This window comes from Centropristis striata, chromosome 4 (assembly GCF_030273125.1).
Source record: "Centropristis striata isolate RG_2023a ecotype Rhode Island chromosome 4, C.striata_1.0, whole genome shotgun sequence".
In the NCBI taxonomy this organism is placed as follows: Eukaryota; Metazoa; Chordata; class Actinopteri; order Perciformes; family Serranidae; genus Centropristis; species Centropristis striata.
In genome coordinates, this window is record NC_081520.1 from 26,159,515 (window position 1) to 26,172,646 (window position 13,132).

The 13,132-nt window shown below is 41.5% G+C and overlaps 1 protein-coding gene across 1 annotated transcript in view; it reads left to right on the forward strand.

Annotated features, from left to right (window-relative positions):
- The window catches only part of clip3 (CAP-GLY domain containing linker protein 3), a 30,692-nt gene that overhangs the window by 15,667 nt on the left and 1,893 nt on the right, over positions 1-13,132 (forward strand). Inside the window, exons 5-15 of the mRNA XM_059330941.1 lie at positions 325-486; positions 1,737-1,855; positions 2,543-2,779; positions 4,142-4,192; positions 4,381-4,516; positions 5,059-5,214; positions 5,316-5,447; positions 6,282-6,405; positions 6,572-6,639; positions 8,756-8,828; positions 9,470-13,132. The exon at positions 9,470-13,132 is cut by the window's right edge and continues 1,893 nt beyond it. Of these exons, the coding sequence (XP_059186924.1) occupies positions 325-486; positions 1,737-1,855; positions 2,543-2,779; positions 4,142-4,192; positions 4,381-4,516; positions 5,059-5,214; positions 5,316-5,447; positions 6,282-6,405; positions 6,572-6,639; positions 8,756-8,828; positions 9,470-9,524 (1,313 nt within the window). The 3' untranslated portion in view covers positions 9,525-13,132. The remainder of the gene's footprint in view (positions 1-324; positions 487-1,736; positions 1,856-2,542; positions 2,780-4,141; positions 4,193-4,380; positions 4,517-5,058; positions 5,215-5,315; positions 5,448-6,281; positions 6,406-6,571; positions 6,640-8,755; positions 8,829-9,469) is intronic.

The window sequence follows — 13,132 nt, forward strand, 5'->3', positions numbered from 1 at the left end:
TAATAGTTATTTTCATTCTGGATCAATGTGCTGGTTATTTTCTCCATTCATCGACTGATTGTTTGTTAAAATAATAGTAAAAATAGTGAGAAATCGAGCCCAAAGTTAATAACAACAATCAACATTATTATAAGTACATTAATATTTACATTATTCAAACAAGAACTAGAGAATATTTTTCACATGACAGATATCATTTCAACCATCAAAATTTCATCAATCACAAAATTTTAATTATCAATAATTGTTTCGGTTCGGGTGGTGTTTGGGTTGTGTCGTTCTCTTCTCCTCTTCTCCTCTGAGTCTTACCCTCGCTGTGTGCAGGTGACCCAGCGGCAGCACTGCGTCTCAGCAGTCAGCTGATTGCTCTGGGAGCTGACGTGAGTCTGAGGAGCCGCTGGACCAACATGAACGCTCTGCACTACGCCGCCTACTTCGACGTCCCAGAACTGATCCGAGTCCTGCTGAAAGCCTCCAAACCCAGAGGTACACACACACACACACACACATGCACGCACAGACACACACACACACTATGAGGGGCATTTTATGCCAGCGAACTATACTGAAACACGTGTACAGCGTCTTTGCAATGACATCAAACCTCTGACGTGCACGTGTAAATTCCATTCACTTTCAATGGACAGACGAGCGTCACGTAGGCGTCACGCAGACGCTGCACACGCAGACGCTGCACACGCAGACGCTGCACACGCAGACGCTGCACACGCATTGTTGCGCATACGCCTACGGGACGTCCATGTATTACCAAGAGAGACCGATGAGACAGTTTAGGCTTTTTCAGTCTACACATGCACACGTTAAGGCGTCTGAGGCGTTGGCTTTAGGACAATAACACACACGCGTTAACGCCTATCACAGTATATCAGGACTGGACCGTTGCTCAGGCGCCAAAGTGAGGAAGCGGCTGTGCGTATTTACGCACGAGGTCCACTGGATCATCAGGACCTGACAGTTATTCTTTTACTATGTTCTGCAGCAGATCTACACAGATCAGCTGTTACACAGAGTCTCAGCTTCATACGGGATTGTTTATAAGAAAGCATAACTTATAGATGAACTCCAAGCCCCAACAGAGCTGTCAGGATATTTCTATTATTTTCAGGCCAGTTTTTATTTTCTTGATAACGAAATAACGCTCTCTCTCTCTCTCTCTCTCTCTCTCTCTCTCTCTCTCTCTCTCTCTCTCTCTCTCTCTCTCTCTCTCTCTCTCTCTCTCTCTCTCTCTCTCTCTCTCTAGGTTTGAATGATATCGAATTGATATTTAATGATTGCAAGGGTGAAAGGGATTATTAAAATAAAATAAATAAATAAAAATATCCTGACAGCTCTGTTGGGGCTTGGAGTTCATCTATAACTTCTGCTTTCTTATAAACAATCCCGTACAAACCTGAGACTGTGTAACAGCTGATCTGTGTATCTACACAGATCAGCTGTTTGGCAGCTGCAGAACATAGATAATGAATGATAATGAACATAGTCAATGACATGAAACTGTCAGCGCACACAGACACACACACACACACACACACTCACACAGATCCACTCACACGCATACAGACACACACACACACACACACACACACACACACACACACACACACACACACACACACACACACACAAACACACACTCGCACACACACACACACACACACAGTGTTCTCTGTGTACTTTCAGAATAAAAGCCTTTTCTTCTCCTGTCGTCTCTGCAGTGTTGAACTCCACTTGCAGTGATTTCCACTACGGCACGGCGCTCCACATCGCTGCCTCCAACCTCTGCCTGGGAGCAGTCAAATGTCTGCTGGAGCATGGAGCCAACCCAATCGTCCGGGTACACACACACTTTTTTTATCAACAGGACAGTTAAGCCTGATCGTCACACTTTACTCTTCTGTCTGACCTTGTGTTTTTGTCTGTCAGAGCTTATTTTCAACTTATATTACCTCCTGCTGTTCTCATTCTCTGTCTTTTGACGTTATTAGGAGCATTTTTTAAACATTGTTAAAAAAAAAACAAAGTTCTACTGTAATGCAGCAGAACACACAGGTTTTCATCTTGTCTCAGAGTTCATCCTATCAGCACTGATTGGCACAACAAACTTCTCCAAACCAAATATTCTACATATCTTGTGCATCATTTTAATCACATTTCTCCTTCTTTCACACTACAAATGCTGGTTTTGCACTTTGTTGTTTGGACTTTTCAGACTGAATCTGATCTACAAAACTGATTGCAAAACGGTTTGGCATAAAGCAAATTACACTGCTGTACTGGTGTAAAATTATAAACAGCAAAAGTTTATTAGTTTGAACATAAAATATATCATCTTAGTAGAGTTTTACATAATTTTAATGTCACAAAAAATCTGTAAATTATTGCATTCTGTTGTATTTGTGTTTTAAACAATGTCCCAACTTTTTTAGATTCGATTTTGTAACTTAAAAAAATCCTGCAACTGTCTTCTTCTGTCCCTCTTTTACCCTCCTCCCTTATCCTGTCTCTCTCTCTCTCTTTGCAGAATGAGAAGGGTCAGGTTCCAGGCGAGGTTGTCCCCGATCCGATGGACATGAGTCTGGATAAGGCAGAGGCAGCGATGGTGGCCAAAGAGCTGAAGCAGCTGCTGCTGGACGCCGTGCCGCTGAGCTGTAACCTCCCCAGAGCCACGCTGCCCAACTACGACAACATCCCCGGCAACCTGATGCTCACCTCGCTGGGGCTGAAGCTGGGCGAGCGCGTGGTGCTGGACGACCTGAAGGTCAGAGACACACTGAGGACTAGGTCCTCAAAGAGTCTCATACAGACCAAGAAAAAATATGTTCATACATAGAACAAGTGCATGTTTAAAAGCGGCTCAGAGCTGCAGGACTCTGTAGGAGGTCCAGAAAAGCTGCCAGGGACTAAACAGAGAATAAGTTTGAATTAGTCAGCTGCAGGGGCAGAGCAAGACTTTGTAAACATTGGGGGCTTAGACCAAACCTGGGTGATCTGTAGAGATTTATTTTCTATTTACAGCAGCTATGTGTTCTATTTGAGATAATAGAATGCCTAAAACTCTGTATATCCTTTGGGGAAAACATGATATTTGTCAAGGGGAAAATAAATCCTCCTGTTGTGCAAACGGTTTATTTTTGGTGGAATTTAAACAAGACATGTAGAGTAATGTTATTTTGATGAATATCAAATTTTAAGCTTCTATTTTGTTACTTTTTCTGTCACACATGATCCCTTTTAAGGACCATTGGAAAGTTGAAAACCAGACAATAATGCCGGATTGCAAAGTTTAGTATGTTTCGTGGATTTTTGGCGATTCCTTTTTTCAAGATAACCCTTTTTTAAGGATAAAAAATAAAATTCAGGGCTTCTGACAACACATTCGGGCCCCAAAGCCTCGCCCCCAGGCTCCACCCCTGGTCAGTTCCACTTCAAAGCGATGTGTTTAACTATTAATTTGTGCACAAAAATGTGCAAAAATACAACAGCACCGGCTACAGAATCATGAATCTGCATTTGTGAGTTCAGTCAACAGAACCAAACAAGGACGAACCAAACCAGTCAGTAACAACTGAACCAGCCGTTAGGAATATAAAACAAGTTTTCTTTGTGTGTTCAAACTTCAGGAGATCCTGATGTGTTGTATGAACCATAGCACCACCAATAATAGATTTCTGAAGGGATATCGATGTTTAAAGGGGTTAAAAGTTTTCCTTCAGAGGGAGCCGTACGCAGCAAAGTCTGTGAAACTCTTCAAGGTCAATTTGTGAATTTGGGCTTTATAAATACAATTGAATTGACTAAAAATCTGATGATGATTAATCAGATTTTGAAACGCAAAACGTAAACAACGAACTTGATCCGGATTTTTTATTAATTTATTTCTTTTCATACGAGTGATCGTTTGTCTTATAATGTTTCTAGATGACCCTGACTCGCTCCAGCATGTCTGTCCTGCACTGTGCTGCCAAACCAGCCAGAAATAAGGTTAAATATCAGTGTTAGAGTAAAGGTGAATGTTTTCCTGCAGGACAGTTCAGAGTCAGGGTCGTTCTGTCTGCTTGGCTGCAGTTTGTCCTCAGCTTCACACTGTCTGAGCTCTGAACAGTGTGTTTTCACTGTGTAGCTCCACAGAGACCCGAGCAGGGACGACAGCCTGGCTGCAAACCTCACTCAGGTTGGTTGGAGGGCGCCGGAGGTTGTAGACTAACAGAACTGACTGCATCACTCTGACAACATGTAAAAATCTGTCCACACACTCCATCTGTAGCGTCCATGTCCCGTCTCCTCCCTGTCCCTTCCATCACACACTCACCCTCTGCAGCTGCGGCCACAGCCTCACCTCTCTGTCTCTGTGTTTCTCAGACCGGCACTCTGAGGTTCTGCGGTACGACGGAGTTCGCCAGCGGTCAGTGGGTCGGCGTGGAGCTGGACGAGCCCGAGGGAAAGAACGACGGCAGCGTGGGCGGAGTCCGCTACTTCATTTGCCCCCCGAAACTAGGTACCAGCTCCACAGAGGCTTTTATTCTGGCGGGGCTTGGTTTTTTTATTGGTGCACTAAACTTTAACATATTTACTCAAAAATTGAATCAGAAAAGCAAACATCCTCTTCCTTCTCACTGATTATTATTATTATTATTACCTTGGAATTTGCACTGACTGGTGAGCATGTTTCCTAATTTCATTGTACTGGTGACAGTGACAAATAAAGATTGAACGATCTATCTATCTGTCTGTCTGTCTGTCTGTCTGTCTAATAGAAAGAACCTTGAGAAGACAAAGTGTATCTATATTTTAACAGTTTTAACAAACATAATTTTCTCTCTGTATCTGTATTAAGATAGAGGATAGAAGAAACAGGCTTTGTTTATATCAGAAGAACCTTAAATGTTGTATTTTCTGACTAATTTACACTGGCGATGCAATTACAGTGCCTTTAAATTACAGTCACAAAACATATCTCCACCTCCTCATCATACTTTCCATCAGACACAGACTGTCTCACACACAGGCTTTGATGACTCGTTTTTTTCTCCCCTACAGGGATTTTTGCTCCGGTGTCGAAGATCTCCAAAGCTGTGGATCAGACACCCTCATCCGTCACCTCCACCCCCAGAACCCCCCGCATGGACCTGGCCTCCCGCCTCGCCGGCAAGACCAAGAAGGAGAAAGAGAAGAAGGAGAAGGAGAGAGAGAAAGGTAGCAGGACTTTGGAACAGATCATTTAATTCACCAATGGATCAGCTGGGAGTCCTTCTGTTACAGCGTGTGTGTGTGTGTGTGTGTGTTCGTGTTCTCAGCCCAGAAGAAGAAGTCTTCAGTGGTCAGTCTGGACCCGGAGGGGCTGAACGTGGAGGTTGGAGATCAGGTCCTGGTGGCCGGACAGAAACACGGCATTGTCCGCTTCTACGGCAAGACGGACTTCGCTCCAGGTCTGACACAGCTGTTTCACCAAACACACACACACACTGGTTCATTCAATATAAAACACAGACACACAGCATCCATTAACCCTCCTGTTATGTTGCGGGTCCAATTGACCCATTTCAAAGTTTCAAAATCTAAAAAAAAAAATTGTTAAAAATATTTTTTGGGGATGAAACTTCTTCTGCTTGGCTAAATATGTGTAATCAGCATATAGAATGAAAATGTTTCAATTCACATATTTGCATGTTTATATTACATAGACTGTTCAGGTCAATCTGACCCTGAAGAGAAGAGGTGACTCGTGTTAATTTATCAACATCACTCCATAAAAGAAAAAAAATAAAGATGTAAAATACAAATTTCAAAAACTCAATGTCAATTAAAACTACTGTATTTTATATGTAGGTCTTTCCAATGTACATTAAAAAAGTTTTAACATGCATTTATTATAAAAAAACGAGTGAATTCTCCTCACTGAACCTGATCTGTAAGAGGTAAAGAACACAATTGCACTAAATATGACACTTTTGGATAATTAAACATACCCCGAATGAACATTATTGCTGTTCCTGATAAATTAGCTTAACAGGAGGTTGAAGATGTTCGAGTATTTACATCTATGGTCATTAATCCACAAGCAGATTATTAATCATCTGGATCAACACTGAACATTGCTGCAGCCAAGAAAAATTTATTCATTCATTTTAGAGTTTTGCAGAGCATCATATAAATATGAGTGTAAAAATAAAAAACAGTGGGTGTAATAATGTGACAGTGCAGAATAACTGAAGCTTTTCTCTGCATGTTTACCTGAGTTTTTTTGTTTATTGTCCTTGCAGGGTACTGGTTTGGCATCGAGTTGGATCAGGCGACAGGAAAACATGACGGCTCCGTGTTTGGAGTCCGTTACTTCAGCTGTCTGCCCAAATATGGAGTGTTCGCTCCGCCCTCCCGCGTCCAGAGGTACGAAACCAGAACTAGTTCATGATTCAGTTTCTCTCATCACATTTTGACAGAACTGCTGCTCAGTAACGCTCTGTTATAAACCAGGATACTTTTAGTTTTCTTCTCATGATGAATTCTCTCTGACAGAATGTTTAAATCACCTTTAAACTGACTGTTTTCACAGAATCGGAGGTCCTAAAGAAGGCTCACAGAACGACAACTCCATGGTGAAGAAAGTGCACCAAGTCACTAGTAAGTCACCGAGTTCACAGAAGTGTCAGAGGATCACAACATGTTTGCTCAAAATTTCCTCCATCAGTTAGAAGAACATTTCAGTTTTGTTGATATTTACTCCAAAGTTAAAGATGCACTCTCTCTTATAGCTCTTATTTGTTATGACTCAAAGCTTCCCCACGTGCAGAATCTGAATTTATTTTAGTTGTATGTTGCACAAAGTTTAGCAACATTTTTCTGATATATTAGAGGTTTATATTGAAACTGGACTGGATATTTGTCTTACTGTTTATAAGTATAAAAGGAAAAAAAAAAACATTTTATTTCATGACCGATAGAAATTATAATCAAACCTGCCTAAATTTACATCAGTTTCCCCTTTTTATTTCTTCCTTTAGTGCTACTTTTATGTAGTTTGTTCCATTTATCCATTCAATTAGATTTTAAATATTTAAAAACCTGTGCGTACATATTCTGTGTGTGCACTGTTTAGAGAGCTACAATTAAATTATTATTGTGCAAAGCTGTATTGTATAAGGACAATAATACATCTTCTTCATTTTGAGACATTTAGCCCCGCAGACTGAACTGAGACCCAGACAGCAGATTTAACATGCAGCAGGTTTAACGGACTGACTCAGAGTCCTGACAGCAGCATGCTGACACTGAGCCCAGCCGGATCATTAAAACCTCACACACAGACAGAAGAGAATTAGGCCATGTTTATACATAGCAGGGTATTTAGAGAAACCAATATTTCCCTCCTTCCGTTTTCAAAAATAACATTGTGCACACAACATCGTTTTCAAAAAAAGTTGTAATTTACATCAACCCACATAAATACGCCGTCGAGCCCCATTATAACTATGCCAAACCTATGGGCGGCAGTGTAGGGAGAAGGATAAAGCCATGCAAGCCAATCAGAATCCTCAGAATCAACAACAATGAATAACACGAGCGACTTCCTGTTCCTTTCAAAACAACTAGGGAGGACGACTTCTTTCACGAAGTTTGTCCACCAGACGGCAGTTCGCCCAGGTCAGATCCAAAATCGGCAGCGACGCTGGCAGACAATATACATACATCTTGGAGGGGAAAGCTGCAGTAAAAATGCTGACCTCCATGCACTCCTTCGTCTCTGCTCCTTGATATAGTATAGCAGTTGTATTTTCAATTTCAAACAGACCAAAAGCGTTTGCACAAACGTAAAAATGAGTACCACCTTAACAGCATCCATGATAGCCAAACAAACTGTAAACATAGGGCGCTCACATGACGTGAAGCATTTTCTGGCGCATAGAATGAGCGTGAGAACCTAAAACCCCGTTTCTCCCAGTTGAAACGACAACACATAACCGGAGTTTTCCAAATTCTCCACTCTGCCCGGAGTTATTAGAAATAATCGTTTTCTGTGATAAAAACTGGGTTTTTGTGTAAATGAGAGGCCAAACCGCATGGAAATATCTGCGTTTTCCCTTTGTGTAAACGGGGCCTTCGACAAGTTTAGAAACAACACAAGAAAGTCTGACAAAAGAAAATACAAATGCAGTGACTGACAGAGAGCGGAGTTTAATACTCTGCAGCAGCTAATCAGTGGACCAGGCTCAGGTGTGACCAGGTTGATTAGCAACAGCTGTAGAGAGTAAACACACACAAGAACACAGAGAGGACAAACAGGGGACCAAATAGACATACAACTGGACCATTATGCATTTAAGGACTACAGATTCATAAACCTGGAAACCGCTCCACTGGAGTAAATGGACTGTTTTTATATAGTCCCTTTGTAGGCTTTGTGACCACTCATTCACACACACACACACACACACACACACACACACACACACACACCCTGGTGGCAGAGGCTAACTTTAAGCTGCTCTGCCTCCTGAGCAGACTGGATATAAATGAGCGTGTTGTTTTCATCACGCTGATGTTAGTTTCTGATCAGTTTGTTTTTTTAGTTATTTCATTCTATAAAACGGGGTTTTGACGTCATGATTGACAGCTGTAACTGAATGGTGATTGGTGCGGCGGGTGTTTGGTGTGGGAACTTGATACCATATACATGATTAGTAATGCCCTCCTTGTATTGATATCACTAACAGACATTTGTTTGTTTGTTTGTGTACAGTGTCACAGCCGAAGCGTAACTTCAACACGATGCGTTCTCCTAAAGACCTGACATCCGAGAGCTCCATATCAAGGTAATGACTCATAATAATAATAATAATAATAATGGACTGTAATGTAGTTTTTACTCCTTTAGATGTTGTCAGCTATAGTAACTTTACAGATTAAAATAAAGTTAAATTTAGCTCCCCTGCGACCAACTACAGCTGTAAAATGCTGTTATGATATTTGTTTGTTTTCAGTTAAATCTGAGCTCTCAGAGAGTTTCAGTCATTGTGAGAACTTGGACGTAGACATGAATGTGTTTAGAGAAATTGATTATTACTATAACTCTGCTGACTTTCTTCTTCCTCCTCCTCCTCTCCTCTCCTCTCCTTTCCACTCCTCCTCCTCCACCTGCTCCTCCTCCTCCTGCTCCTCCTCTCCCTCCTCCTCCTCCTGCCCCTGCTCCTCCTCTTCCTCCTCCTTCTCCTCTCTCTCCTCCTCCTGCTCCTCCTCCTCCTCTCCTCTCCCACCTCCTCCTGCTCCTCCTCCTCTCCCTCCTCTTCCTGCCTGTCCTCCTTCTCCTCCCCCTCCTCCTCCTGCTCTTTCTCCTCCTCCTGCTCCTCCTCCTCTCCCTCCTCTTCCTGCCTGTCCTCCTTCTCCTCCCCCTCCTCCTCCTGCTCTTTCTCCTCCTCATTCTCCTGCTCCTCCTCTCCTCCTGCTCCTCCTGCAGGTTGCTGTTCTGCTGTTGGTTCCCGTGGATGCTGCGTGCTGAGATGCAGTCCTAACCACGCCCTCCCTCCCTCCTCCTCTTCTCCTCCTCCACCAGATCGATCTCTCCGCTCTTCTCTCTCTTCATCTTTTACTTTTTGCTCTCTTACTCTTCAGACATTCACTGTCAGACTTCTCGTAGTGAAACCTCGTCTTCTCTCTTTGACTCTCAGCCAGAATCCTTCTAATTTAGCCGTTCTATAGCAAAAACTATAGTGCCTTGTATCTGATCAAAATGTCCTGCATTCCTTTAATGAAACTGAGGACTCAGCTCTGCTAAAGCAATCCCCCCAAAATATTCTCTCTCCCCCTTTACACGTCTTATCATTTACTTTAGCAGGTTCTCATCACATTGTGTGTCTTTATTTAACGTCTCATCCGTCTGTGCTGCTGCTGCATGTTTTCTTTTTGCTGCTGCTCGCTTTGGGTCTCACCAGATTTACAGGTTGGCACCAGCGAGCTTAAAGTTAGGAATTACTTACTGATGTTCTCTGCAGAAAAACCTGAACATCAATGACATTTGCCAAACTAATGCTTTGAGTCCTGAGGGTTTCATTCTTCCTCTTGGTGTCACCCTCATGTCAAACACAACAGTGTGTCAACTTAGTTCTGCACAACTCAAAGCGTTTGCGTACTTCAGGTATCACGTTGTATGTTTGTAGTTTGATCGAGGTCTGACTGCTGCTTCCTCATGATTCACCTGAGACCAAGAACCCTACAAACCTTTAGAACTCTGTGTGTGAAAAACTGCATGCTTCAAATGCACAATATACCAGATTTTCTGCCGCTCGGTATCTCTCCGTCAGATCAAAAATATTTTATTTGCTTGGTGACTGTTAGATTCTCCCGGTTAGGATTCCTTCAGTGTTCTTGCTGATTAAAACCACTGAATTAAGTTGTTTCTTTTATTATTTATTGTGTTTCTTGATGGACACAGGACATCCCAGAGGGGCTGCGAGCTGAGCTAATGTTAACATCTGCTCAGCTTGTTTCTCTGATAACTAAAAATCCAAGCATACGATGAATAACATTCTTCATCTGAGTTAAAAACTGGCTTGAAACAGGATGAGAGGTCATGTTAGGACAGCCTCCAGCAGACTAACACCATGCTGACATGTGCACAAAGGGGATTAATCTGAAACCATTAATAGTGACGGATGAAACAATGAAATGATTTCTCTGGTTTGAAGATTGTTGGAAACATTTGGGACAATGTGATAACACAACTCAACAAAATCTGTAACATATTTCTCGTCGTTTTTAAATACCTTTAATCACAGATGTCAAACTAAAAACAGGGTTGATCAACTACTGACTTCATTGTATTTTATCATCGTGTTCCAGTCAGTTTTATTTTTTTATAACAGACATAAAGTAACTGTTGAAATCAAACTGGTTCTTGGTCTCTGAAAATGTGTTTATTTCACAACAAATATAAAAAAACAGAAAACTTTTTGCTTCATCACTTAGTAAATTAAGATTCAGTGCGTTTAGTGGTTTCTAGAAGCAGGACTGTAGTTATTAGACATTATAGTGACTGAACGTCTTCGATCATTATTAATCAGTGTTGCCAAATAGAAACATTAGTCCATCTAGTTAGAGTTAAAATAAACTTTATTATAGAAAACTTAATCTGTCGTTAACCAAAAGTGCTAACAGACCCAAAACGATGACTCATTTTTTAAACCCCTCTACGTTTGATATTAATGTTTCTGTGTTGCTGCCATGCTTGTGTCTGAAAATAAGCTTCATTCAGAGTTAATGTTTATATACACATTCATCTTGTCCATCTTGAGGTTTTTAATTTCCCTAAAACAGAAATTCAAACCATGGATAAACTCTGTAGAAGTTCTCCTCTCTGCTTCTCTTCTCTCCCTCCTCTCTCATCCCTCTCTCTCTCCGTTTAGATAAGACTTTGCTTCCTTTTGTGAATGTGAGCATCTGCGAAAACAAAAAGTTAATCTAAACCTACGTGTGGTTGCTTAATGTTAAAATCTCTCTCTCGAAGTATGTGCGTAACTGAAAACAGCAATATGTAAACAGTGTACCTATCTCTGTGTGGAACTGGTTCCTGTGTTAATGTCTCTTTACACTCTGTCAGCACACTGATACAGAGAGATGCTGAACACGCTCGCACTCTGATGGCCGAGGCTGCCGGACCACACGCTCAAACTGATAATATTACTAATATCCAATATCCAAATCTTGCCATCTAATGGATAAATGTTTTATAGGTCAAATTCTCAGTTCATAACCATGAATCAGTATTCATATTTATTCAAACAGATGATGTTTGTTTTGCATCTCCTGGAAGACTGATTTAAATGATGGATTTTTGTAATTTTTGGATGTAAAACAAACAAATCTTAGATGTCTGAACTCTAACTCTGTGCATCAGTTGAAACCTGCTGATTTTCAGTTGGCTTGATGATTTAATAACTTTATGATCATCAGGCTATATTTGGTCGACACATTTCCTCCCAACAATAAAAGAATATAACTAACTTACAAGATTGGCTCTTGAATTTGAAATCCACCTCGTCTGAAGTCAGTAAATCTTTTCTTCAGCAGAGACATTAAAGAGCCTTCCTTGTTAACTCTGTTGTCTGTTAGCTGCGTGTTCCCGTCAGCCTCGGCTAAAGGAAACACTCTGTGGTTGCTCCTGCACACTGCTGTTGATAGTCGTTCTTTTTGTGCCCGTGGAATCCGCTTCAACATTATACTGATGACAACTACAGCGCTAACACTCATCAGCTGCTCGCTTCAGCTGAACTCAACATCAGGCTGTGAAACAAAACTCTTCATTACCACCTATAAACTCAAAGCTTCTCTCTGAGCGTCGCTGCTAAACGAGACGACAAAAGATCAAATGGTGCGAGTCACACTTCACCCAACTCTTGAGCTCAGTCACAAGTCGTAGGTTGAGTTATGTGGCGTACTGAGAGGTGAGCAGATCGCTGATCAGTTCAGCATGGCAACATGATGTCTGTAGGCTTGACAGGCTGCAGGTCAGCTGCTTCAGTTAGCTTGTTGAGGTGCACAGGGCTCGCAGCTGAATGAAAAGAACAGAACTGGAAAATAACCGGGAAAAGAAAGTGTTGCCACCTTTCTTGTGGGAAAAAATGTGGAAAATTAGCTTTCCAGACACAAAACATAACTGTAGTTTCCTGAAAACCACAATCTGTCCTGGAAACAAATTAAACGTAGCTAGGACTTAATCATCCAAAATGTTCCAGCTTTGTTCATGGAGAAAATTAAGTTGAAACTGTGTGCACATAAGATTTCAGCACTCCTTACAGTTCACAGAATATTGAGAACATTAATTGAAGTTAATGCTGTTATTGGATTAAGAAACAAGATCTGTCAGACTTAAACTCCACTTTTCACCTTTTTTCTGAAGGACTCTGAGTCACAGAAACTGTCCTTAAAATGTTCTGCAAGACAATTTATTGTAAATGTGAAAATCTTAGTTTTTGGTGAATCGATATGCAGATGACTCACCACTTTACCTTAAACTTCCGTGCTCTTGGCTCCTTCTCCCTGCTGTTCTGACCGACCCCAAACAAAAGAGCCTGATGAACAAAAATCCCCTCTTTATAATTTCACACACTGGAAAATGTTTTGC